Source organism: Gallinula chloropus (assembly GCF_964237585.1).
Source record: "Gallinula chloropus genome assembly, chromosome: 1".
NCBI classification, from domain to species: Eukaryota; Metazoa; Chordata; class Aves; order Gruiformes; family Rallidae; genus Gallinula; species Gallinula chloropus.
Window position 1 is genome coordinate 148,667,526 of NC_140085.1, and position 26,920 is coordinate 148,694,445.

Sequence of the window (26,920 nt, forward strand, 5' to 3'; positions counted from 1 at the left end):
TCTATGATTCTAAAATTCACCCAAATATAGAAGGAATGCAGAAGTACCCTGACTCTCCTGAACCCCACTGCTGGCAGTGGAGATGTAAACAGAAAAGCCCCCAGATTACATCAGCTTTGTAATATACAGAATGAGCTTCTGTGCTACTCCTTCTGGTTAAGGATGTTGAAACAGTTAACACATTAATGTTTTTTGAAGATCACTGATCTAGAACACCAGTGTAACAGGTTAATACTACATGATAACCACCAACTCATATTTTGAGGACACAAGGGTATTCTCTCATCCTCCCTTTAGCTATCTCTGCAAAGCACCATCCCTGGGTGTTTACAAATAGGTGGGTAGGTGAATTTGGACAGGTGTCTTCCTTTTGTTGAGTACTTACATGAAGTTTGCTACTTGTTCCTTAAATTCTCCCCGGAGTATGGTGACTTCTCTCTCCCACTACTTTCCTATGGAGAAAATCCATTGCCAACTATTGGAACTTGGCTTGAAAATCAGTGGCAGACTTTACACTGTGTTGGTCCCAGAGGAACATTGTGCTGTCTGTGAACTGAATTAGTGGTTTGCTATTCTTATGCTGTTAACACATCGGTATTTCTTTTTTATTCTACGTAATAGGAAAGCCTAAGTTGGATAGCTTTCACAAAACTTTCAAATATAGACCTTTTCTAGCAACAAATCTCTCAGCCCTGGTAAGAACCTCTGATGAGCTACCAAAAGTAATTGAAAATAGTACATGTCCTTCCTTGAGTGCTTTAGTTGCTACCTGCTTTCTCTTTTCTCCAAAACTAGGGAGAGTAGAATTAACTGTCTTTAAAATGAGCTACTTTGAGTTGTTTCTCTCAGGTGGTGCCCTTCAGATACCAGGGTGGCAGCTCACTCCCTTTTGCAATGAAATGAATTCTACTGCATGTGCTCTGCAAAATTTCTGGCACAGCTTGTTCGGCATGTGAGCACTAAGCTTCCCGTGTTGCCTAGTGTATTTCCAATAGTGATTCCCCATTGCTGGTTAAGTTTCTTGACTTTTAATGAGAGTGAAATACCTGGTTGTCAGTCACTTCAGTGTATTGTTCTGTTCTGTTTTGGTTGTTTTATTCCTTATATAAACCAGATTTGCCAAACCAATGTTCTCCGGACCCTTGTCACCAAGAGGGAACTGTCAAATGTGAAGATCTCAAGGGCGACTTCTATTGTCAATGCAAGCATGGCTGGCAGGGAAAAACATGTGAAAAAGGTAAGGGGGGGGTTGTTATCTTTTATACCTGTAACAAAGGTGTATTCTCAGATGGTAACTGATACTTCACTGCACAGTTCAAGTGTCGCAGATTTGCATCTGGATTACACGCTGCTCATGACTTTACCCTCCAGTGAATCCCAAACTCTGTCATGTCAACACTTTTTATGTCTTTAATGGATCTCAGCTTGGTCTTGGCAAGGTAATCAAAGAAGTTACACTGACTTTCTGTCCTACCCATCTGAAAGGGGCAGCAGAAGTAGAGGTATAGTGGCTTTTCAGGCAGAAGTGCTTCAACTGTTGCTGTTAACCCTGATGTAACAGATTGCAGACTGTAGAGCCCAAAATTCTTTCCTAGCACCCCTGCAATGGAAACAGTGACTTTCAGCAGGCAGTTGAGTCTGACTGAAGAAATCTGTCTGTTAAAGCCTTTTTGCTTGTAGGAACTTTATTCCACATCCACTTACATCCCACTGTGTGTTTCCACCAACTCCAAAGACAACATTTGGGCAGACATTATTTGTGCAAGAAGTTCCAGGCCCCAAGAGGTCTTTCTGTATTCCTTTATGAAACCCTGAACTTCTCTTTCCTCCACTTTTTGGTTTCTTTGTCCTGCTGCCTGCAAGGCTTCCTGTCAGGGCCACTGCTTTTCTGCCTGCCCACATTAAGTAATTGCCAGAAATCACATTCAGCCAGTCCATGGTTGTGGCAACCAAGACAGCCTCTCCTGATGTAAATATTGTGAGGAGATGTAAGGGTCACCCACAAGCCCCTTATTTAAGCCATTTGAGACCACTGTCTGGTCAGTATACAATCGGCTCAGAGAGCTCAGCAACTCATCAGTCTGAAGCATATCCCCTCTTTTTCTTATAAAATGCCATGAAATATGCTGCTCTCCCCATCAGCTGATTCTAGAGACCCATATACAAGCAGGACACAATGAGCAGGTAGGGCACATCAAACGTGAAATCCAGGCTCTGCTAGATTTAACGGGCTTTTTCTGCTAATTTTGGTGGAGCACTATTAACTCACAGTGCTCAGTAGCTGTGACCTTAAAACTACTTTGTGTTCTCCTGAGTCCTGTAGTAGTAAGGATATACTGTTCTTGTTTTATTTAAACCTTTCATCCTGAATTCACAGGTCACAGTATGCTTTTCAAGTAAGTTATGATGTAAAATACATTAGTTAGAATCAGGTTGCTTTGGTAAGCAACCTTCTTCACCTCCACAGCGACTGAAGAACTTTTCTGCAATCTCAGCGCTGTGAAGGAGATAACTCAGTTACAGTTCCCTCTCTGTCCTTTCTTATTTATTACATGAACTTGAGCTAATGTACTTGAATTGTCTGAATGAAACCTTTGTGCTTTTTGTTACCATTGTGTTGCAGCTGCAATCGTGTTTCTTGTTTGGTCTTTCTCTTTCCCAACGCCTATCCCGCTCTCACCCTCCTGATATTGTTTACAGAGGTGAAAAGCTGACTGTGTAACCCTTTCTTATGACATAGATATTGATGAATGCAGAGTGCAGAACGGCGGCTGCAACCAGCTCTGCCTCAACAAGATAGGCAGCTACCGTTGCTCGTGCTTCAGTGGTTATGCTCTTAAAGACAGCAGGACATGTGTAGGTAAGCTTCGCTGGGCCCAGTTCACAGCAACTCGTGGCTGTGTTCCAGAGAGCTGGGCTGTGCTGAGAGGCCCTGGCCTACTCCCGAGCCCAGCAGAGACCTGCTGGTAGCCCCTTCTAGCTGGGCTTGTAGGGTGTGTTCCGGCCAGCACTACATGCCTGGGCTTGTTCTGTCAGCGGTTGCACCGTGCTGCTCTCCAATATCATAACACAGGAGTGATTCACAGAGGGTTTGTGGCTTGGACTGTGCTAAATTGGTTTAGCTGATCAGTCCTCATGTCCTGACATCGGGAGGAGGAAGGGCCAGCCCGATGCGTTGTTGTGATTCCTTCCAGTCTCACAGTGTCACAGCATATGAGACGTTTGGTTTTCTTTTGTCTGTTTCTTGCTTTAATTTATTTTCCTAAATTTGGATGTGTGCAGCAGCTAATGAATGCAGATAGATACAGATGGGGAAAAAAAGGCAAGTCTGCCTGCATACCTCTTAGAGATGGATGAGGCAACATCATATTAAACAGCTTATGTACCTGATCTGAACAACGTATTAATGCTGCCAGCAAAAGACAAAGAGCAGTTCCACTGTTTAAAGGTGGAAGTGAGATCTAGGTGGATGTCTCTGTGTGTGTATATATATGTGTGTATATATTTGTGTATACATATATATATATAGATGGTATTCCTTTCTAAGAGGAGCAGCCACTTAGAAGGGCCAATTTCACTTCTGGTGCCAGTTGGCATGGCAAGGAGGATGGCGAGTGGGCTCACAACTACATTTGTCACATTATATTTGTATAATACCCAAGTACTATCTACTAGAATACTGTGAATGTAGCCTGGAAGCACAGGGCAGTTCCCTTGTGCGTGGGAAAATCACAAAGCATAACATGTTGTAGTTTTAACAGGTAATAGAAAGCAAAAGTAAATATTAAACTCTCAGCACACTGCAAATGTTTTGTCAGCACCAGGATTTTGCTGGGTATTAGTTAACACGTTAGAAAAACACTTGTCGGTTTTTATGGATCTCCAGTTCCAGTCCATTGCCTGCCTTCGTGGTGAAACCCCACAACACCACCCAAACATGACTTGTTCTCTGTGACAAATCAAACTACTTCAGTTCACCTTTACCACTACTGATCACCAGATTTACATCTTAATTTTGTGAATGTGTGAAAAGGGGTAGTTCGCTTGTCTGAGGAGGGAGAACAGAGAAAACTGTGATGCCCTACAAGCTATGGGTTCCTCATGTGCTTTGGTAAAAAGCATACTGCTTTTCGTCACTACTGCTTTTTAACCTAGTTTCAGCCCACAGAACTGAGTGGGAGTTTTTTGTTGTTGTTTTGTGGGAGTTATTTTATTTTACAGTTCTTGTCCTGGCTCACCTTGGATTGTTTTTTCTGATAGTGGTTAACACCTTAAAGAAAGAAATACCATCTTCAAACTGGTTTTGAAAGCCTGAAGTCACTTCTTATAGCTAACCCTAAAGGTAGATTCTTGGCGATACTGTATTTTTAGTTACTAAAATAATAAAGGGATCATTTGACCATGAGCCTGCTCCAGTGTGTGAGTAGTGATTATACTCATCTGAAGTTGTGTTGTTTAATTGCTTGTTTTGCAGACATAGATGAATGCACAACATCAGCAGACATCTGTGGAGAAGCTCACTGTAAAAATTTAATAAGCTCATACCAATGTGTTTGTGATGCAGGCTACAAGTACGATGACTTAAGGAAGACTTGTCAGGGTAAGCTCATGCACTAACATCAGGTTAACATTTATTAGATGATGTAAAGCTACAAAAGCCCAGAAATTTAATTTCAGGTTTCAGGAAAAGCTTCTTTTCTTAAAATAAAACTTTGCTTATGCTCTAGACTTCTGTCCCCTTTCCCTAGTTGAGAGCGAGTTTGCAGTCTGCGGTCATCTTGGAGTTCATTGAGTTTGCAGTTGTTACTGAGTTCGTTGAGTTTGCAGTCATCTTTGATGACATGAATCAAGCTGTACATGCCAGAGTACTGAGATTTCTTGAATTTATGACAAATACAAGATCTAGTGGAAGCTCAGAAGCATCTGCGTGTTGCTGTCTCTCTTTGTAGGACAAGAAAAGTTACAGAGCAGTAGCTGTTGTTCTTTCAAAACCTGTCTTGTGGTATTACTCTGAACTAGGAGCTTAATATGCATTGGGACCATGCAGAGTTCTGCTGGCTACACTGCCTGCAAGCTTTCTCAGCAGAGTAAGTTTTGAAAGTATTCCAGAACTAGCATTGTTCCCTGCCTTTTGTCTAAGTTAATGCAATGACTTGAATCACACACCAGCCAAACCTACAGGGCTCTAAGTGTTTATCTCTGCCTGTAGAGATCCCTGTGGGCCATTGCAATTTGTTTTCCTCCATTTGTTTGCGAAGCAGATAAAAACAAGCTGAAGGGAAAGGGGAAAAAAAAAGAAAAGAAAACAAAATAATGAATGAGAAACTCAGCTTTTACTTGTCTGTTGAGGATCCAGCTGCCGAGTAGCAATGAAGCAAGCAGTCCCTGAGTTGAACCTGAGTTGAAAGAGCAGGAGCCAGTCAGCGCAGGCGTAGCAGAAGGGGCCTGAAGGGAGGAAGTCTTGTCTAGAAGTTAAAGCCCAGGGCTCTGCACCAGCAGCCAAGGAGTTGGGCTCTGCTTCCAGCCTTCCCACTGATTTGCTGTGTGTCTTCGGGCAGCTGGAATCTGTCTGTGAAAATAGATTTGTGCAGATGCTAATTGTAACTCTTCCCTCCTGTAAAGATGTGGCAGAGGGTAAGTACTGGCTGACAGAGTACTCGGGTGTGCTGAAATGAAAGGTGCTACAAAACAGCACTGATGACTTTTCTTCCCCCCTCCCTAACACCCCCCAAACAATTAATGTTTAAACAAACTCAGTTTCTATTATCTCCTCTCTTCTTTGCTGGTTTTGTGTAGATATAAATGAATGTGAAGAAAAGCTCTGTGAGCAGACCTGTGTCAACTTGCCTGGGAGTTACACCTGTCATTGCGATGGCAGAGGGGGAGTGAAGCTTTCCCAGGACATGAACACGTGTGAGGTATGTTAGCCCTCATTGCCATAACCTTTATTTTACTTTGCAGTTAAGAATAACAGATGAAGCTCTGGACCAAAGCCATTTGAGCTGAGTGACCAGCATGAGGGAATTACACTGCTGAGGGCAGTAGGTCTCCTGAAAAGAAGGGTCCTGTTCGTCTTCTAGGGGAGCAAGTCCATTTGGAGTCTCTCTTCTCTGTCCTGTTCCCATTCCAAAACAAGCGTGACAGCGATAGCCCTGCCAGCCACTGTTCGGCTGTGCATTACCTCTGGCTGCACAAGCTTTTCTGAGCTAGACCTGGTAGGGTGGTGTGAAGGTCTCAGGATTCATGGTGCAAGTTATGGGCCAGCACTTGCACCTGACACTTGTCCTCCAGCTGTTTGAGGTGCACTGGGTGCCTCTGCAGAAACCCACCAACAGCAAGTTCTTGGCACATCTTTTGCTGCAGGGACAGTGGTGCAGTAAAAGGCATTTTGCTACACCTCATGGATAAGATTTCATTTTGCAACAGGAAAACATCCCTCCGAGGCGGGTAGGAGGGAGGAGGGAAGGAAAGAGGAAATGTTCTCAGAATGAAAACAACTGTATTTTGACAGTATAAACATTCAAGTGCCCTAACCTGCTATATGTATAGCAGCTACATGAGAAAAGAGGATAAGGCATACCCTCTCATTCTCTTTCTGCTGTGTGAAGAGAATAAGCACTCAAAACTGTGTTTTGGTTATAGAACATAATGCCATGTGTGCCTTTTGCTGTTGGAAAAAGTATTAAATCCTTGTACCTGGGGAGGATGTTCAGTGGCACTCCTGTTATCAGGCTGCGCTTCAAGAGGAAACAGCCGACGAGGTGAGGACAATTTAGCATGACAGTCAAATGTGCTCTCTGCCTCTAATGCACACAATGGATTAAAGTCCAAGTTACAATAACAATTAGTCCTGTGATCATCATTATTTGTTTGGGCTGTGGAGTCCTGTAAGGTGAAATATTATCCAAACCAGTAACTGAGAAAGGCAACCTTGTCTGCAGAGCTCCTACGATAATTACTGAAGTACTGTCATGTAGTCTTTACTCTTGATGCTGTTTTAATACTCATCTTCACAGCTCAAGTCTTTCAGGAGCACGTTAAAAGCTAGTTATTTTTAACAGAGCTTTGTAACTGCTAGAATTGATGCTATCTGTATGGAAAGTACTCCCTGGTTTTTGAACCCTGCATAACTAATTTATTTCTTGGCACCTGTGCGGTCAGACTTGTGGCTGAGTTCGACTTTAGAACCTTTGATCCTGAAGGTATCCTTTTCTTTGCTGGAGGCCATCGAGACAGCACATGGGTTGTCTTGGCTTTGCGCAAAGGACGGCTTGAGCTGCAGCTGAAGTACAGTGGGATAGGCCGCATGACCAGCAGCGGACCGCTTATCAACCATGGCATGTGGCAAACGGTGAGTCCAGATCACTGCTGAGGTCCTACCCTTCCTTGGCTTCCTTCTGATGAGTGCAGCTAGACTTGGTGTATTCTGGGCAGATGCTTTTGCAATGCATTCAGTGTGTGCCAGTACATTCTACATCCTAAGGTGAGCATAAGATGATTTTCCTACAGATTTCAACTAGACTGCATCACTAATTTGTGTACTACTAGTCTGACCAGAGCAAACCCAGTGCCTCTGGGATGCAACAGTGCTAAGATGACTTCATCTCTAGTTGGAGAAGATGCCTTCTGGGTGCAGGTTGGAGGGAAGTAAGAGGGAAAGAACTCAGTAGCTTTTCTCTCAAGGAAGTTTCCAAGGGTGGCTTGTTTGGTATATGGAGTGTGTGGTTGGTTTTGCTTATGCATCTGTTTGTTTTTCCGAGACCCTTGACAAATCTCCTATGCTACAGTATTCTTTTTTTTTTTAAAGAAAACCTCCTTGGGCTTTTTTAAAAATACAAAACAGTCCATTTCCCTTGTAAAAATATTGGGGTCTGTTAGAAACTTGAGTGGATCTCTGCTTACTAGTAACACAATCCCAGCAATCTCATGAGACAATGCACTGCATCGTGGAGCTTGTAAGGGGAAGGCTGTGGATGTGGTCTATCTGGACTTCAGTAAAGCCTTTGACATGGTTTCTCACAACATTCTGACTGAGAAACTGGCTGACACTGGCCTTGACAGGTGGACCCTCAGCTGGGTTAAAAACTGGCTGGATGGCCGGGCCCAAAGGGTGGTGGGGAATGGAACCAAATCCAGCTGGAGGCCGGTCACGAGTGGCGTCCCCCAGGGCTCAGTCCTGGGTCGGGTCTTGTTCAACATCTTTATCAATGACCTGGATGAAGGGATTGGATGCTCCCTCAGTAAGTTTGCAGATGACACTAAGCTGGGAGGAAGTGTTGACCTGCCTGAGGGTAGGGAGGCTCTTCAGAGGGATCTGAACAGACTGGACCGATGGGCTGAGACCAATGGGATGAAGTTTAACAAGGCCAAGTGTAGGGTGCTGCACATGGGACATAACAACCCCATGCAGCACTACAGGCTTGGGGGAGACTGGCTGGAGAGCTGTCAGGCAGAGAAGGACCTAGGGGTATTGGTTGACTGCAGGCTGAATATGAGCCAGCAGTGTGCCCAGGTGGCCAAGAAGGCCAATGGCATCTTGGCTTGTATCAAAAACAGTGTGGCCAGTAGGTCTAGGGAAGTGATTGTGCCCCTGTACTTGGCATTGGTGAGGCCGCACCTCGAGTACTGTGTCCAGTTCTGGGCTCCTCACCATAAAAAGGACATTGGGGTCTTCAAGCGAGTCCAGAGAAGGGCAACCAGGCTGGTGAAGGGCCTGGAGGGCAAATCCTATGAGGAGTTGCTGAGGGAGCTGGGGATGTTTAGTCTGGAGAAGAGGAGGCTGAAGGGAGATCTTATCACCACCTACAACTACCTGAAGGGAGGTTGTAGAGACATGGGCGATGGTCTCTTCAGCCAGGTGACAGGTGATAGGACAAGGGGAAATGGCACAGAGCTGTGCCAGGGCACGGTCAGATTTGATGTTAGGTATAGGTTCTTCACTGAAAGAATTGTCAGGGCCTGGAACAGGCTGCCCGGGGAGGTGGTTGAGTCACCATCCCTGGATGTGTTCAAAAAAAGGGTAGATGAGGTACTTAGGGATATGGTTTAAAATAGGATGGGAATGGTTGGACTTGATGATCTTAAAGGTCTTTCCCAACCTTGTGATTCTGTGATTCATGTTCCCGATGCTCCCTCTGAACATCTCCTGGTGATTCTGGAAGCATCATTGATGTTACTATTTGCGACACGATCAGGGAAAGCATCCTGTAGTATGATCTACACTAGATTAGCAATTTATATATGCATCTTCTCACTTGTGTCTTACCCCCCGTTTTTTGTTACTTAATTTATATTTTTTGGCTTTTAAGTTTATGTATTTCTTGGGGAGTGGGCGGGAAATTGTCAGCTAACTTGCATGTGACACAAATACAGATGCTGGTAACTGTGATTAATTTTCTGTTTAAAGCTTTTTGGTATTAAAAAAAATCAGAGTTATATGTTATAGAAAAAGCAAAGTGGAAAAATTTTGTTTCTAATGAATGAATGAAAAAGTCCTCGAGTGCATTCACTGTCAACTAGTGACATTTGGTAACATGAGGTGATGTTTAATTCAGTTCCTTTACTGTCACTGAAGCAATTTTAGAACCCAAATGGAGAGATGTAGAGGTTCAGCAAAGCTGTAGATAAACTGCATGTCATGCTGTACCTTTACAGGTAGGAATAGCCTCAAGCCAGTTCTTCCTACATTTGTTGTAAGATTTGTTCTGCTAATTTGAAATATGGTGATTGGAATTGCCTGCAGAGGGAGGATGGTGATGGAAGGCGTGAAAAGCAGAGCTGGTGCCAGTGGGGTAACTTTGGAGTCACAAAAAGCAGACATTACTGCACTAAACCATTTAACACAGCAGCATTAGATACAGTGGTAGATCTCATTGTGAACTCATTACAGACTTCCCCATCTTAGTTTTCAGGGAAATACCTGAAACATATTTTTCACTGAAAGAGTTGTCAGGGCCTGGAACAGGCTGCCCAGGGAGGGGGTTGAGTCACCATCCCTGGATGTGTTTAAAAGACGGGTAGATGAGGTACTCAGAGATATGGTTTAGCATAGGACGGGAACGGTTGGACTCGATGATCTTAAAGGTCTTTTCCAACCTAGTCATTCTGTGATTCTTTCTTCAAGTAATCCAAAAGTGCTCAAACACACAGGAGTTACAGGGTAAACAAAAGCTGTGCTTGCTTTCTGTAGGGAGAGAAGGCAGTATGATAAATTAAATATCATTTTTAGGCAAGAGCTGTCAGTGTCCTGCCAGCCAGACACATCACAGCTCTTGTCCCCAGGCACCATCATAATCAAGAAATTGCCTGGGTGAGTTGCTGCAGCAATGCCCACTTTGCACCTTTTTTCAGAGACTCTACAAATCCAATGGAAACTGTTCCCTGAGGCTTTCTGGGACAAGGCAGAGGCAGCTGTGGGCGGTGTGGTGTGGGTAGAGGGGAGCCACACCACAGCAGGGGCAGAGGTGTCCCTGCAGCCAGCAGTGTGGCTCTACGTGTGGGCTGAGCAAGGCCTGGCAGTTGCTGGAGGCATGGTGTGGTGTGAGCAGAGGAGAGAGAATCGTGCGGTGCCAGCACAGCAGTGCTCACCTGGAGCTGGCCCATGGCCACAGCTCTGGTGACTGTCTCCCAAAGTGACACCATTAATGCTGTGCCTGATGGTGAGCAGAGGCAGAAGGATTTACCCACAGACGAATGGCAGTAGGAGGAAGGAGCCTGTAGTCTCTTGACTTCGTGGTTGACCTACCTCTGCTCACATTGCTGGGGTGCTGTTGATTTCCCCTTTCTCTGTTCTATTTTCCTACCCCTTGCTTCCACCCTACAGGTACGCTGTTCTTTTCTGCTTGACATCCAGTGTCACCCTGGTCTCTAAAGGCCCTTTAATCCATATGGCTGAGCAAAACAACTACAAATCTGTTCTTCTCTTTTATCCCCTCCCTACCTTTTCCCCTGTCAAGCATGGCTTTTAATTTGGCAAATCTTGTTGAGGAGGAGTTACTCCTTTTTTATCTGTCTCCTTTTATAAAACATGCAGCCACACACTTAAGTATAGACTTGTGTATACTTTTCAACCTCACTTTCCGTGAAGCACAACCCCAACAACCTTCAGAGGTCACAGTCCAGACTCAAATGCAGTTTGGGAGCTTTAGTCCTGACTTCAGTGTGCCCAGGACCAAACCCTTAGTTTTGGTGAGACCTAGAAGAGTGGAGTTTGGATTCGGGTGGCAACTTTATAGGGGTTGTGAGAAAATAGTAATTTTACTATTTAACTTTCAGCAGATGAAAAAAAACAATGGCTATTTAAAAGCAAAACATGAGAAACAACACCAGAAGTGTTTGGTCTCTTGAGTAGAAGTTTCATGTTTTAGGCAAATGCAAAGGCATTTGCAAAACTTGAGACCAGTATTTCTACCTAGGTGTTTTCTCTGATGCTGATCCCTCCTCATCTATTTTTAAATGATCATTCCGAGCGTTGAAAACACAAACAAGCAAGTCTCAGGAAAAACCTCTAATATAGTTATTTGCGTGCCATCCAGCTGGATGATGTGATATATACGGATGGATGGCGACAGAGAACGCACTCACCTTCTGTTTGTTTGGTGTTTCTGAAAAAAGTCCCTGTTTATTCTTATTTTCAGTGTGTGGTTTAGTCCTGGCATGAGGATGGCACAGTTAACAAAAATAATAACCTACCTGTGCTGTTAAATGTCAGAACCGAAGGCTAAGCAATTGCAAGCAGATTTGTGGTTGGCTGTAACCCTGTGCCTGCCTGCAGGCTCGTCCCTTTCCAGTGCTGTTCATTTGCTCTTCAACAGCAAGCAGAGCTGTGTGCTATGAGCTGTCTGGAGCATGAATCCAAAGCTGACTGCCCTTGGGGCTCACTGTACGGGCACCCTCAGCCCGGACAGCCACCCACCTGACTGTCCCCCTGTCACTGTGGTGGGTTGCAGCTAGGTAGGCCTTGCAACAGTAGGGAGGGAGTTACAGGGGCCTGCTAACTACCTGGATGCTTCCCCTTCTTTTGTAGGTGATGGTGGTGCACCAGCAACAAAGCTTTAAATAAAAGGGACTGCCAATGAAACTGCCAGAGGGCAGTGATGTAGGCAGAATGTCATTTCCTAAAGTAGAATTCGTTAAGAGCTTCTACAGGGATTAACTCCTTCTCCTATGGAAGTTTCCATTGATTTGTTTATATTAATGAACAGAATGAGATAAGGACTCCTAAACTAATTTTTAAAAATGTGCATGCTATTATTTACTATGCAGTCTAATACTGTCTTAGAAGGCCCTGAATTTTGGTGGGTCTGTGAGAGGCAGAATTTCTTCACTGAGGACGCACAGGTAGGGGCGTTGCTGCAGCCAGCTTTTCCCATTCCAGTTTGCTCCATGGCTGCCCACAATCTGTGCTAGGAGCAGGGAGATGGTCTGTGCCAGCTCCTTGTGGCACTCTGTACCCCAGTGCCTTAGGGCAGTGGTGACTGTCATGACAAGCAGAGGTGTCTGAGTGAGTTTTAGTTGGATAGCCAGTGTCCCTAAGCCAGTTGGGCTGTGGCTGCCAGGACATGTGGGCTTATGTTCACACCCACTGCATGGACTTTGCAACCTGCCAATGCCCAAAAAAGCCTGTCTGAGACTGGCTTGTGTGTCTCTCTGGAACGCAGTGGGGAGGTGTAGGTGCCACTTTAAACAAGCAGGCTTCAGACAAGTAAAGTCATATCTTGAAGGATACAGCGCAGGGAACACACCAGGTGTAAGCTGATTCAGCAATATAAATTAGACAGGACTGGAATCCACAGAAGGAAAAAAAAATATTCTCTGAATAATCTTTTCAACTATCAAATTCTCTTAATCTTCATTACTGAAGACTGCAATCCAAGGATTGCAACCATTTCCATCCAACCCTGCCACCAATCCTGCTCAGCCCTCTCATCCTTTCCATTAACCAAAGACTGAGAGATCAGCATGGCTGGTGGGAACAATCAGCAGCTGCTCCTGAAACGCAAAGAGAAAGATAACCATGACCTGGCCCATCAGCAGAGAGAGGGAAGAACAAGTCCAAACAGCCACTGAAATAGATATTTGGTTCTATACACCAACTCACTGATGGAGACAGCATTTGAGTGTCCCTGGGAACACCATCTATACGGATTGAGTCAGTAGGTGGAGTGTCTGTCATGAGTGGGAGGGAGTATTGTGTTGAAGATGCTGATATAGCAGAGGTGAGAGCCTTTCTTCTCTGTGGGAAGAAAGGGGTTGTCTTCCATTACAGCCACAGAGTGTCCCATTGGTAGCAGGACCCAGGTCCCAAGGTGCAGAATCCACGCTGCCATGTGTCAGCATTGTGTTTGCCTTCTCCTCTTCCTCCACAAAGCTGGCTGCTTTATGGTGCTTCTTTGTGTAGTCTGGTCAAAATTAAAATTATGAAATCTTCCTAGAAGTAGGTCTTCAGACATACAGAAGTAAAACATGCAGGGACCATTTGAGAGAAAAATTATTACCTATTACACATTTTTATTAGCTTCTGAAGTATGGCATCTTCTGTGATTTTTTCATGGGTCAGTATTCAAAGACTAGACTTAGTGTGGCTGGAAGGCTTCTTTATCTTTCACAGCTCCAACAAATGCTATCTTCTGATATGTCTTTCCAGCTTTTCCTTTCACATGCAATTACAATAGGAAGTTTCTCATTAATAACTCATTATTGCATTTACATTTTGCATAGGGCAACCTATAAATTTCATGTAGCTAATCCACTCATGCTTTTGTGTAGCTGTTTTGAAGTAGCTGGGCTGTCTTTGTCATTAGGGCAACCCTGGGTTGCTTTTGTAGAGTAAAGATTTGCATATCAAGAAGAATGTAATGTAAAAGGTAGACAAAGAGGCTTGGGGACAGAAAATGTTTCTCCATCTCCATTTGGGAGACAAAGGGAAACCTCTTTTCAGTGGTCTGTGGGGACAGAACAAGGGACAATAGCCTCAAGTTGGAGCACAGGAAGCTCCACAACAGTATGCAGAAGAACTTTTACACAGTGAGGGTGACAGAGCCCTAGGACAGGCTGCCCAGGGGGGTTGTGGAGTCTCCTTCCCTGGAGATATTCAAGACCTGTCTGGACGCCTCCCTGTGCGACCTGTCCTAGGGAACCTGCTCTGACAGGGGGTTGGACCCGATGATCTCTGGAGGTCCCTTCCAACCCCTACAGTTCTGTGTGAATCTGTGATCTTGGGGATTTTGTTGGCGGTGTCTGTCCTTTAGTTGAGGCTGCAGTTATTAAGGCTTGTTTTTTTTTTTTTTTGTTTTTTTTTTTTTTTTTTGTACTGAATTATTCTATTTGCAATTTTACTTTTCCAGATCTCTGTTGAAGAACTTGAAAGAAATTTGGTTATAAAGGTCAACAGGGATGCAGTTATGAAAATAGCTGTCTCAGGGGATCTGTTTACTCTAGACAAAGGACTTTATCAGCTGAACTTGACAGTAGGAGGCATTCCTTTCAAAACAAAGGACCTTATTCTACCGGTAAGTATAGCAGCATCCTTATGATGTTTTACATGCCTGAAAGGCTTGATTTCATCTCCTTTTGGGGTATTGTATGTCCCTCCTGAGAGCAGTTCAGCTTGCCCTGCAACAGGTGGAATTAACACCTTCTGGACACAGCTTTGTCTCCACTGACTACAGAGGGAGCCTAAGGCAGTAGCAAAGGTGAGACACCTGATTTTTTGTTTGAAAGATTTGGGTGAGATGTATTCCACCCTTGGCCTGCAGAGCTAGGACACAGCAAAACTGGAGCACACTGCAATTAATAGTGGTCAGACTGGCTTGGAGATCATGAGTGGCTCTGAAGGGTCAGCCTACACACTGATGTATAAGGGAACTGTTGTGCCTACAAGGTCTGGAAACAGCGCTGGGGACACTTTTTGTGTTGCGACCGAAGTTTGTGCTTCATGTATATTGTGTCACTGTTTTGCTGCTGGCTTCTGTTCCCTTCCACAAGATTGAAGGAAGAACAGAAACTAATTTTTCTTTATTTCCTCCTAATTCAAGTAGATAGGGCATAGGAATGAAGGTTAGGGCACTCTTTGGGTGAGACTGGATGTGTGTCTGAAATAGCTCAGGCTGTTCGGAATGTCTACAGCACACAGAGTTGGCACCTTGAAACCCAAATTGGCGTCTCTTCATTTCTAAATGAGGTGACAGGCTTGTGGCTCTGACTGGGAGTGGGGCAGCTGAGGAAGATCCCTGTCCCTCACAAGAAGTCATTCAGGGCCACTGCTTGTCTGAAACTTAAGCTTGGGGTGTGGGCTGGATATAGGATTGAGAGCCAAAAACTCCTGAGGTTTTTATCCTGGCTCAGACACTTAATTCTCTTTCTGCCTCAGTTAATTGGGGGCAATGGTGCTGGTTTAGACAGCTTGCAAGGAGCCTGCTCTTTACATATGGTCTCATGTTCTAATGCTGACAGTTGGTATGGGATGGCATAGCTGTAAGCTGGAAGGACTAAGGTGTTGGGGGAGTGGTGTGCCCATCTGGTGTCTCAGGCACCCCTCCCTTAAGGCAGAGCCCAGTGACTTAGATCACGACCAGGTCCAACATCTCATGTGTTGTGAAGGCTGTCTGCAGTGACAGAAAGGACTGGGGATTATTTTAACTTCAAGTTAGCCTCCAGCAGAGCTAGGGGAGTTGCAGAGCTTTAGAAGAAAATTGCATTAATGATGTGCAGCATGTAGATGAGCTAACACAACCACTACAACCAAATCAGCACCTGCCTTAGCTAATTCCCTTTCTGTGCCTAGTGTCAAGCTGAGCTCAGGGGAGTTTTCTGGAGAATACTGACCACTTGCTTGCTTGGGGTTGCAGCATTGGGATCCCCATCAGTTGGTTTGCATCTGCATAACTCATCAAAATGATTTCTCTTGTTCAGCATCGTAATGTAACTCCGTATTCCTCTGCACCTAAAAAACCCAGTTATTCTTCACTGGGCAGTTGTTTAAGGTGTGAGATGCTGCTTTATCTCCCTAGATAAACCCTCGGCTGGATGGCTGCATGCGGGCATGGAACTGGCTGAATGGGGAGGACACCACTATCCAAGAGACCATAAAGATGAATGAAAAGATGCAGTGCTTTGCTGTAGCAGGACGAGGGTCTTTCTATCCTGGACGAGGTTTTGCTATGTTTAATCTTACTTACAGTAAGTCTTTTTTTTTTATTATTTTTTTTTCTAATGTCTTGCCATTAACCATGCAGTTTAAGACTTAGATATATGCTGGCCTTGGTGTTGATTGACTGGCAGCTGCGGATGGGGAGGGAATAGCTAAACTTGTGGTTCACAGTGAAGGAAGTCCCATGTCTGATGACCAGCATGGATCAGGTTCCTTCTGTGTAGCTCCAGTAACACACTGCACATCCAAGCTGGCTCCAGCTCATCTTCAGCATTAGGGGCTTCGCATCCCTCTCTCAGCTGCGTAGCTGATTCTGGCACTATGCCCTGGTTTCTCCTAAACAGGAAGTGAGTGCTGTATCTTGAGTTGATGGTGGGCAGAAAATCAATATTGTCCATGGCAAAATGTCCAGGATCAGATTCACTTTTAATCACTGGGTAGGCTTTGTTAGATCTGGAACAAAGAGACTGAGTATCTCTGATACAAGCTGAATGCAATTGGCCTAGATAGGGTAATAACAGGCTTCAAAACAAACCTGGACATACTAATTTAACACTCTGAAAGGCACCTTTTCTTTATTCTGCATCATCCTGTTTGTTTATATGTGCGATCAGCCGTCAGTATTTTTAAAACCATATGAATGCCAGCCATCTATTTTAGTTTTGTGTGCAAGCCCTCCTCTGCAGAAGCCTTCTGTGCATCATTATGTGGATTTTTCTGCTGTGCTATTGCAAATGAGCGAGTATCAGGTGTCTGTTGTCTTGCTTCCCACATGGATTCAGAAGCTGCAAAGTAGAAACAAAGCAGCATCTGCAATACAAATGACAACACTCAGCAAAGATGAATCCTGAGCACCTGCATTTTTATATACTTTTTTTTCCCTACAGACAATAATCCTCTCCCTTTTAGTTGTTGTTTTGGGGTTTTGCTTGTTTTGTAACAGTAAGGTTTTTAAAAAAACTTATTTAGTGTGTTTCAGATGTGGTGAGCCAGCGTGGTTAATGTTACTATGAAGTGAGGTTTTCGAGGCTTCAGCAGGCACCTTTTAAATTTCAATAGCATTGGGGCAGTAAGAAAGATGCTGGAGTTTAATTCAGAGTTCAGCAGGTGAGATAAAACACCCCATGCTTCTGACAGGCTGGTGATCAGGAAGCTATTAGGTTTATTATTAGGTTTATATCCTTTCCAGTTAACACTGGTTTTCATAGAAATGTTTCCTATATGTGAGATTTGGATTTGGGTTCCTCAGAGATCTTTCAACAGTTAAGAACAATGTAAAAAATGTGTGCCCCATCTTGCAGCAGTTCTTTGAATGTCTTGGATTGACAGCCATGGGAATTTGAACGTCTCTTTGTGATTAAAAAATTCTTAACCTTGTCCTTTGGCATGCAGAAAGGCAGCAGAATGCAGGAGGTAACAAGAAAACTGATACCATTTTCTTCTGATTTTACGGCCAGGTGCTTTGGAAATTTTGTTTGAGCAAAAGAAATGTGGCAGTCAGTCCCTCCACGCTCTCATCCACTTGTTCTCTTCTCCAGGCAGAAATTTCACAGCCTACCATTTGACCTGTTAGTTTTGTCATGCTATGCATTTCTTTTTTATTTGTTTGTAGTGCAACCTTCTTCTGGAAATGACACTGAGACAAGTTGGGTAATAGAATTAAATGCTGCAATTCAACCAGCAACAGATACTGGCGTGCTGTTTGCTCTGGTTACAGAAGAAGCATCTGTCCCTTTATCACTCTCTCTGATTGACTATCACTCCACAAAGAAACTGAAACAGCAGGTACAGATTAGAGAAGTCTCCTTCCTATTTCCTGGGAACTGAAAGCTGTCAGGTTTGCTGCCTGCCTGTTTCTTTGCACCCACCAGTTCAGAACGAGGTCTGAGACTGCGGTGCTTGGCTGACACCAAAGTTCTGCCTCTTATGGGTATGTGGCAGACACTACTTGGGACCTCTTCGCAAATGCCCAGGTAAAAGATGGAACTGGTCTCTTGAGTGCAGGTATATTTTCTTATATTTCTCTAGCACAGAAACTGCTTAATACTATTATAAGCAATAATTTCCATTCTCTGGAGCTCGTCAGTGACAGTCCCAAAGCAGTCAAGAGATAGGCTTAGGCGACGCTCCAGGTGCTGTGAAAGGCCATTTGTGATGGGAGTGCTGAAGCTGCAGCTTTAATGGTATTCATAATAAAGGGTTATATTCTGGCACTACATGATCATAAACCAGGAATGATTTCATTAAAATGCAAGAGCCAACAGGCAGCTCTAATCTAATTGGTTCCAGTTCCATGTAGCAACCTCTTTAAGACTCACTAAGAATTCTCTCCGAGAAGACAGTGGTTGCAACTAACAATTAGTCCCACTGGTTCATTGGTCTGCCATCTATGCAGATGAGCTCAGAACAGGATCAGCACCAGTAGTGAAGCTAATTCACTGGTGGCTCTGCAAAATCTCTGTAAATGAGGCCGGAGTTGGGTTATCCTAGTCTTGGATAAGCGTGATGAGGTATATTTCTGCTCATTGCCTCTTTTTTTATATTCTTTGCCCTGCTGTCCAGTTTATCATCGTGGCCTTGGAGAACACAGTTGTGTCCAGGCTGGCAATAAATCTCTGTGATAAGAAGGAACACTCTGTGGACATCCTCCTCAAGAAAGATCACTTGTCCCTGAGCGTCGATGGGATAGATGGAGAGAGTGAATTAAGCCTGTCTGAGTTAGAGGACAGCCTGTCTATCTTGGAGAGCTCGTTGCAGTCAACGGTGAAGACCTATGTGGGAGGACTGCCAGGTGAGCATTCAGCTTTGTAACACAGACTACAGACTACCAACTCACCTTCCTGAGCTGGCTGTCTTGGTCATTCAACCTGGGAGCATCCCTCTGTTTCTGCTTGCGCTGGCTTTGCCTGCAGTGCAGGCCTCTGGCCTTAACAGACGTGAGGGTCTGCTCAACATGTTGGGTGGGTTTTTTTCCTGGAATAATTGTGTCCTTCTGAGGACAGCTGGAGGCATAAATTGAAAGAGGAGGCTTTGCTTGGTCAGCAATTGGAATGATTTATCTGAAGGATAGCTGTCAGCAGGGTCATTATCTTAAACCTGGTAAAATCCATAGGACCTGGACCACAGGTGCTCCATTAATGCAGTGAACATGTGCGAGCTCTCCTTGAGGGGAGTGCCAGGGCCTCACATCAGTTTGCCTGAAGCTCAGGAAGCTCAATGTGATAATTCTCCCTGGCTGATGTTCTCTTTGAACTGACCACAGCACTAGGCAATTAACAGATTTCCTCCCAGCAGAAAGTACGCAGGACACAGCCAAAGGGTTGCCACTATTTATAGCTTTGCTGGCTTTTCAGCAGCAGCAGCAGCACTTCTTGTGGGAGGTCAGTTTGCTCCTCTCTTCTGAACCCGGAAGATCAAATTTTCATCGGAATTATGAATTTTGGCCAAGTTTGGGAGTTGTTTTTTTTCCTTCTGGCTGAACTGGTTTATCAATCCCTACTGCTGAGGAATGCAATTAAGGAAACACTTAAGCCTCTGATGCACAGCAGTACATCCTATTTTGTTGCCAGCAGCTAAGCAGAGCCTTGCCCTTACTTGCCCAAGTGAGGGAGGAGCAGCGGCGCTGGCCTCTTGGTAGGTCCTGAAGCAGTCAGGCTGGAACAGGGTGACTGTTGGGCCATGTGTGCCAGGACACACGGCGTGACGGTTCCCACCAGGAGCAAGAGTTCACTGAGTGTGTATGTTCCTGGTCACACCTAAAAGCAGGGGACGCAGACAATTTCAGATGTTCACACACTGGCAGGAACAACAATGAATCCCCATATGTGGCACCTTCCAGGGTCAGACTGAATTGTCCGAGCTGGCCGCTGCAGGACAAGGAAGGCATCGCACCTGCTCTACTCCAAGGAGCTCTCAAATGCACAGGAGCGACTTCCACAGCTCATAAAACAATCCCAATCTGTGGCTGGCCCGAGTTCTCTGTGGTTCACTTTGACTAACTGTGCAGGGTGAAGGACGGCTTTTAATTAGCCAGAACTAAGGGGGAGATGTCATAGCTACGGCTGTTTAGACCCAGCTGGCTTCTGTAGGCTTAGCTGCTTCCCCCCTTTGAGCTGTTTTGCACAGCAAAGGGAATTCCTGCCTCTGGTCTGCTTTTGCCATTGAGAGGAACCCAGCACTTGCTGCATTGAGGAATCTTGTCGTATGCCAAAGGAATAAACATTGTCAACACTTTGGTTAGATTCATCACCCTGGGTTAAATAGCTATACCAAATGGCCAGATCTGAGGTTGGCTTGCTCAAATTTTGAAAATACTACGTTGTTTTTGGTTTTCTCTGCTTCCATACCCTGTGGAAAAACAAAGTATAGTGCTCATACTTAATGTCTTTATTCCGCTTGTCACAATTAAAGAAAGAATTCTGGGTCAAAATATGTCGTATATCCCAACCTAAGTGCAGTTAATATTGCAGATATAGTATTCAGAGTTTCAAGAAATCATAGGGAACATATAGGCATTTGCCACCTTTTCTGTAGTTTGTTCAGTTTTGGTAAATCCTAAATTAGGTAATTTATATAATGCATAGGTGTTTTTCCAGGCCATGTGTATACCACCAGCTGAAGGAACCTCTAAACAAGGCTTCTGAGGCTTTGTAGGATCACACTTCAGACATCTCTTCCTGGTCATAACAGAAAATTAAGTATTTTTCCTGATTTGAAGTTATACACAAAGAATTATTATTTTTTTTTAAACTATTTTTGGTAGTATCTCACAAATCCATCTCAGAGCCCCCACTGTCTTCCAGTCAGCCCCATGGCACACGTGGCAGCAATCCGTGTGATCCCTTAGATGAGTGCTGAGGCCATTAAGCCAACACTGTCAACTTCTGAGTCAAAAACCTAGTTTATGTTCATATGCAGCACTACAACACAGATGCCCCCTTCTCTTAAGCAGTCTTCACAGATAAAATTTGATAAACCAGGAGGAGTAGGAAATAGCTAAGATGCAACTGTGTTGAAGCAATTACGGTACTTTTCAACCTGGGAGCTGAAAAATTGATAGGATCTTGTTGTGACTTACAGATCCTGCACAAATACCTCACTCAACTTTCCCTCAGTCTCAGAGTCTGTCCTCAGTCTGAGCTGTGTTTGATCACATCAGCTTCAGATTTGGTCCAATGTGTCTCCAGGCAGAACCCTTGGAATTGTATATAATCTCAGGTCACCAGGACAGGCTATTGTTCAAGCTGTCCTTGCTTCAGTATAAAGATAAGGGGTTTACTTAGCTACCACCATCACTGTGAAGTTAAATAGTCTTCGAGATATTCACTGCTTTCCATTGCATGACCAGTTTGATTGGTCTGGCTTTGGGTTGTAAATAAAGTAATAACTTTTGGGGAAGGGCAGAGGACACAGTTCACGTAAATTTTCATGTTATTACTTTATTACATACAGAGGGATTTTTGTTTATTTAAGGTCAGTTTGTATATGATATACCCTTCCAGTACCTAAAGGGAACCTTCAGGAAACATGAGGCGGGACTCTATCAAGGAGTGACAGGACAAGGCGTAATGGCCTTAATCTGAAGGAGGGCAGATTTAGATTAGATATCAGGAAGAAATTCTTCCCTGTGAAGGCGGTGAGGCCCTGGCACAGGCTGACTAGAGAAGCTGTGGCTGCCCCCTCCCTGGCAGTGTTCAAGGCCAGGTTGGATGGGGCTTGGGGCAGCCTGGGTTAGTGGAGAGTGTCCCTGTCCATGGCAAGGGGGTTGGAACTAGATGGGCTTAGAGGTCCCTTCTAACCCAAACCCATCTGTGGTTCTGTGTTACAGAAGTTAGTAATATGATGGACTAATTTCCTCTGGTCTGTTTGATTGTACTTAGTGTCTTCTTCCTTGCTATCTGTTTTCTGCCTCAGGTAAACTGAAGTATGTCACCAGTTGGTCTCCATAGTAAGAATTAGTCTTGTTAGTCTTACAAACTCCACTGATGTATTCCAGCACCTTTCTGATGAATGCCAGAAAGGCATCAATGAGCTAATCACAGTAATGCTGAGCTTGACAAGTGGTAGAGGCTGCATACAGGATGACCATTCCTGCCATGAACTCCTGCCTATAATGTTTTGGCAGGTATTTTGAAGGGAGAGGGAGAGAGAGCATTAGATGAAGGTATAGCAACTCCACTACAATAGAAGGTTCAGAGCTGGAAGGAGGGAGGGAGATGTCAAGGTGGGAAGCACCATGAATGCAGCGTGCAGTTGGAGTGAAACCTCCCTGCTGTGCAGCACACAGATTCATCAGGGCTGGAGGCGTGGCAGAGACACAGAGCAGCTGAGGAATGACCCAGCCTAGGAGAAGGGCTTTCCTGCAGGAGAGCAGATGGCGTTTTCCCCTTGCCTGGGACTGTGCTTTTGCTGTCTGGTGAGAGGGCCAGGCGGGGGAAGTAGAAATCCTGTAATGGAGAAGCGGAGAGCTTGAGTTCAATTAAGTGACAGTCATCTGCATACAGTTAGGGCAGGTATTTATTCAAAAACCAGCCATCAAACTGCTTGTCTTCCCCTTCACACAGATGTTCCTGTGACTTCCACTCCAGTCACTGCATCCTACCATGGCTGCATGACCATCAAGCTGAGCAGCAAGGCACTGGACTTGGACGAGGCTCTCTACAAACACAGTGATATCACCTCACATTCCTGTCCTCCAGTTGAGGCAGGGCAGTAGGTACCACTGCAATGCCAAAGTTTGATATTTGGAAACTTTCAATGCTTTTATTTTGTTGGTTTTTTTTCTTTTTTTAAAAAAAAGATATAAATTATTCAGACCTACCGCACTGCGTGTATAGTTTCTCTTAAACACTGAAGTTATGTAGGAGCTACTGACCCTTATGTCAGATTGATCATTGAAATACTCCTTCGCTTTGAGGTTTAAAGGTTGTAATATATTTGTAAATAGTTCAGAAGACTAATATTAAATATGCCAAAATTACAGGATATACCTACAGTGAATGTTAACTTTAGACTGTAAGGGATGGTTTTATCTGTAATGTGGAAAACCTGGGAATATATGAGCGTGGACTGGAAGAAAAATAATAATTCTGTATTATTTTTTATTACCAAACACTGCTTTCTGATTTGCAAAATATGAGAGAATAAAATATTTACATACAAGTTTTTAATTTACCTGTACTCAGATTATTTTGCATTCTCTTACTCAGTGATAATGACTCAGGCTATGCCTGATGTGGAGATTATATTAGCGCTCTGTGTGTGTGTGTGTGTGTGTGTGTGTGTGTTTGGCTGGATTGTTTTTTTTTGTTTGGAGATGGGGGGATTTATGTGCTTATATATCTTCCAGGATGGAAAGGAAATGGTTGCTGCTATTCTTACTGCTAGAGTTTCTCTTTCTGGTACCACAGATAGAAGAATCAGCTGTGACCTTTAGAAAAACTCTTGCTCAACAGAAAAAGGAAAACAAAGTTGGGTCAGCAGGAAACAATTAGAAGACAGGACTCCATAAGTCATGTGTCTTTTGTGTCAATAACCACTGAAGCAAATGATGAGGTGTCAAGAATTGGGGAATATTATCTGGCGATGACATACTTCTGCTGCTTAAATTTTAAGTTGGATCATCCACTGGGAGCCTAGTGGGAGCAGAGAGGCTTGAGACTGAGAGGTAGCCAGGCTGAATTGCAGCGTGGTGAGAATATGCGTGGGGGGTTACTCGGGAGAGGCTGCAGAGCCATAAAATGCATTCAGCTTTTAAGCTCTCCTGGTGCAGTTGGGGTGGGCTTTGCCTAGCCTGCTTTGAGACACTTCAATCTTGCTTTATTTGGCCCTTGTCTTGCATCAGGTTACTGAACTGAGAAAGGTATATGCTGGGGTGGAAATCCAAATGCTGGGGTGGAAATCTATATACTGGGTAGCTTAAGGTTACTCTGTGCTTCAGGGGACTAACATGGAAAATGCCTAATCCTGCAAGGTCTTCTATAAATTGTTCCTGGTCATTCTATGTCATGTTTTGCCTAGCCAAATATGGAGATGGCAGGTGAGCCTAACAGTCCACGTGTGTTGTGACATCTATTGGTGGAGTGTGCATGGATAGGAAAAGCTGGTAGGTAGTTCTATGGTTTTGCTATTTTTGTAGAGCAAGGGAAACCATATCATTCCTGAGAGTGCTTGTGTTAGAGTTAATGAGTCTGGATCAACTTGTGGTATGATGGAGAACCTGAGAAACATCTCAGTATCTCCAGTGAGAGCTGGGAAACCTGAAGATACTGCGATTAACACCACTTCCACACTGCTTTGCTCTGCTTTCTGTGTGTTGGCTGTGTTTATTTTAGTCCTTTATCAAAATACATCTCCCATCTTTTTAACTTGGAGTAGCCCTAATGAAAACAGTACAAAGTTGGACGACACCTACTATTTTTTTAAACAAAGTAGATGAAAAAAAAGCCTTGTTTTGCTGTCTTCTTTTCAAAGGAAGCATGTTAGCAAAATAGTCTTGTGTCTGGCATTTTTGTATAATTTCTGTGGTAGTTCCCAAAAAACTACCTTGTGGCATAAATGAATCACAAACATGTCTGACCTTTGTGTTAATGTGATACTATTTATGAGGCCAGAGTATTTTGCATCCTCGAATTGTGAATCCTGTAAAATGCTGACAGTTTCAGACTTAATATTATTATGTGGAAAAAGAAAAAAAAAGACCATTTTCTAAATCAATCTAATTCAGAGCAAAAGCTGCCCCCCCCCCCCCCGCCTATGCCTCTCTGTGTGTATGTGTGTATGTGTGTGTGTGTATGTGTGTATGCATGCAAAAGTATTTTGCACAGACCACAATGCCCCCAAACCCAAAATGTGGTTTGGAAGAGAAAGCCACAGTTCCTAAGTCTGGAGAACTACAGAAATCCAGGGGGGGGTCTTCTGTGTCAAGCTGGATAGTTTTTAATACTTCATTGCCTGTTCCTCCAGCCTGGTACTGCGGCTGCTTCTGTATACCACTGAAAAGAGGGGGAAAAAGCATTCCTTCATTCCTCCTCAGTCCCTGTGCCCAAGAGAAATACTGATTTAATTTTTGTTCTATTAGCAGTCTAGGTGCTTAACTTAAAATGGAACAAGTCTGTTCTAGGCTTTGAGTCCCCCCAAATGAACCCTGGTGGTCCCCCAGTAGTAATTTGTAGTGAAGAAAAAGAAGTAAAAGTGTCATTCTACTTAAGATCAGGGTGACTGTGTTCTGCACAGCACACACTTGCACAAGAACTGAGCTTTCTGGATGTGTAAACTTCATGCTTCAAGGAAAAATAACGGTTTCCTCTCCATCTTCCGTTTCTCTTAACCAGGTTCCTATAGCTCTTGTTGCCAACAATACATGCAAGGCACCTTGTCACTGATGTTAACGACGCTGGCCTAAAACTCTGCATCTCAGAAAATCCTTCTTTAATTAAACAAAACATCTTTTTTGCTGCCCATATAAATGAACCTCTTCTCTTAGGTGTGTTGGTACCGAACCTGCCTTTTATACATAGAGATACAGTATATAAATGAACACATTTCTTGAAAGGTGGAAAATATTATGTAGAAAGCTGATCATTCTTTGTTCTATTTTCAGCTGGTCTGATGGTGTCACTTCCTTTCAAAGGAAACTGTCAAGTAGGCTGGTTTTGTTTACATAGGGTGGGTTTTTTTAGCATTTTTGTAATACGAAGCAGCTGCTTAAAAAGTTAATGAGGAATACCTTCCTTTCCCTGCTTTGCTCTTTGGCCTTTCAGGAAATTTCTATAGCTTCATCGCTGTCTAGACTGTAGGATCTGTAGAGCAAGCAGCACCACCACCCTTCCTGCCAGAGCAAAACTCAGCGGAAGGATGCAGCAGTCTGATGGGGTTTCAGGCTGGTGTAGCTGCTCCTGCCTCAAAACAGGGCAGCCATGTGCTATGGGGGGGATCCCAGGTAATGTGACGCATAGCAAAGGGGCAGGCTGCACACAACAGTGGCAAGACTCTGTTCCTGTCAATGGCACTGCTACAGATATGGCTTCTTAGCCTTGTCATTGTACTTTTCTCTCCATACCATAGGAGAAAATTAAAAACAAGCAAACAAACTGATAAGCTGGCATTCTGACCCTTCAGCTGTTCTTTTTCAGTCATGGTAAAACATGTAGATCAGGTCTTGATCAGTTTAAAAATAACCAGCTGGGGTTTAACATAGAGTGGGTTTGGTTGTGGTCCTCGTGAATAGGAAAGAATTAATTTGAACATTCCAGTGCAGCTTAAATACCTGTCTGAAAATTCCATCTTTAGCACACCGACGTGACGTTTTACTACACACACTAGACTGGCACAAAGTTCAGATGAAATAGTCCCAAAAATTAAGCTTCCTGTTTGAAGCTTGAAAGAGGGAACAATTCAGGAAAGAGGGAACAATTCAGTAGGGCACTTTGTCCTCCGTTCTTTTGTTTCCCTGTCCTTACAAACAGGCACAGCCTTGGGTGCAGTATAAATATACACAGTCCATTTATTGTAAAATAATTGCCACACTTTTTTTTATTGGTACAACACTTTCACCAAAAAGGGTTATTAAATAAATACTGCAAGCAAACAAACACCTGGTCTTCTCCTACCCGAAATGATTGACTCTGAGAGCTCCAGACTACCCACTCGGAACAACACAGGCTAAAACCCCTCTACACTGGTTCATGAGAGCAGAACAAGTACCCGGGGTGCTTTCTTCATTTCTCCTCTTGAACAGGTATCATTCTCCAGTAGATGGAGAAGGAAAAA

General features: G+C 44.0%; 1 protein-coding gene across 1 annotated transcript in view; it reads left to right on the top strand.

The window, feature by feature from the left end:
- Positions 1 to 23,191, top strand: part of GAS6 (growth arrest specific 6) — a gene marked incomplete at its 5' end in the record, with an annotated part of 43,960 nt that extends 20,769 nt beyond the window's left edge. Inside the window, 11 exons of the mRNA XM_084266604.1 lie at positions 1,115 to 1,237; positions 2,741 to 2,860; positions 4,475 to 4,600; positions 5,797 to 5,918; positions 6,643 to 6,761; positions 7,162 to 7,351; positions 14,346 to 14,510; positions 16,011 to 16,179; positions 17,763 to 17,935; positions 18,713 to 18,941; positions 22,714 to 23,191. Coding sequence (XP_084122730.1) covers positions 1,115 to 1,237; positions 2,741 to 2,860; positions 4,475 to 4,600; positions 5,797 to 5,918; positions 6,643 to 6,761; positions 7,162 to 7,351; positions 14,346 to 14,510; positions 16,011 to 16,179; positions 17,763 to 17,935; positions 18,713 to 18,941; positions 22,714 to 22,865 — 1,688 coding nt within the window. The 3' untranslated portion in view covers positions 22,866 to 23,191. The remainder of the gene's footprint in view (positions 1 to 1,114; positions 1,238 to 2,740; positions 2,861 to 4,474; positions 4,601 to 5,796; positions 5,919 to 6,642; positions 6,762 to 7,161; positions 7,352 to 14,345; positions 14,511 to 16,010; positions 16,180 to 17,762; positions 17,936 to 18,712; positions 18,942 to 22,713) is intronic.
- Between the last annotated feature and the right edge of the window lie 3,729 nt (positions 23,192 to 26,920).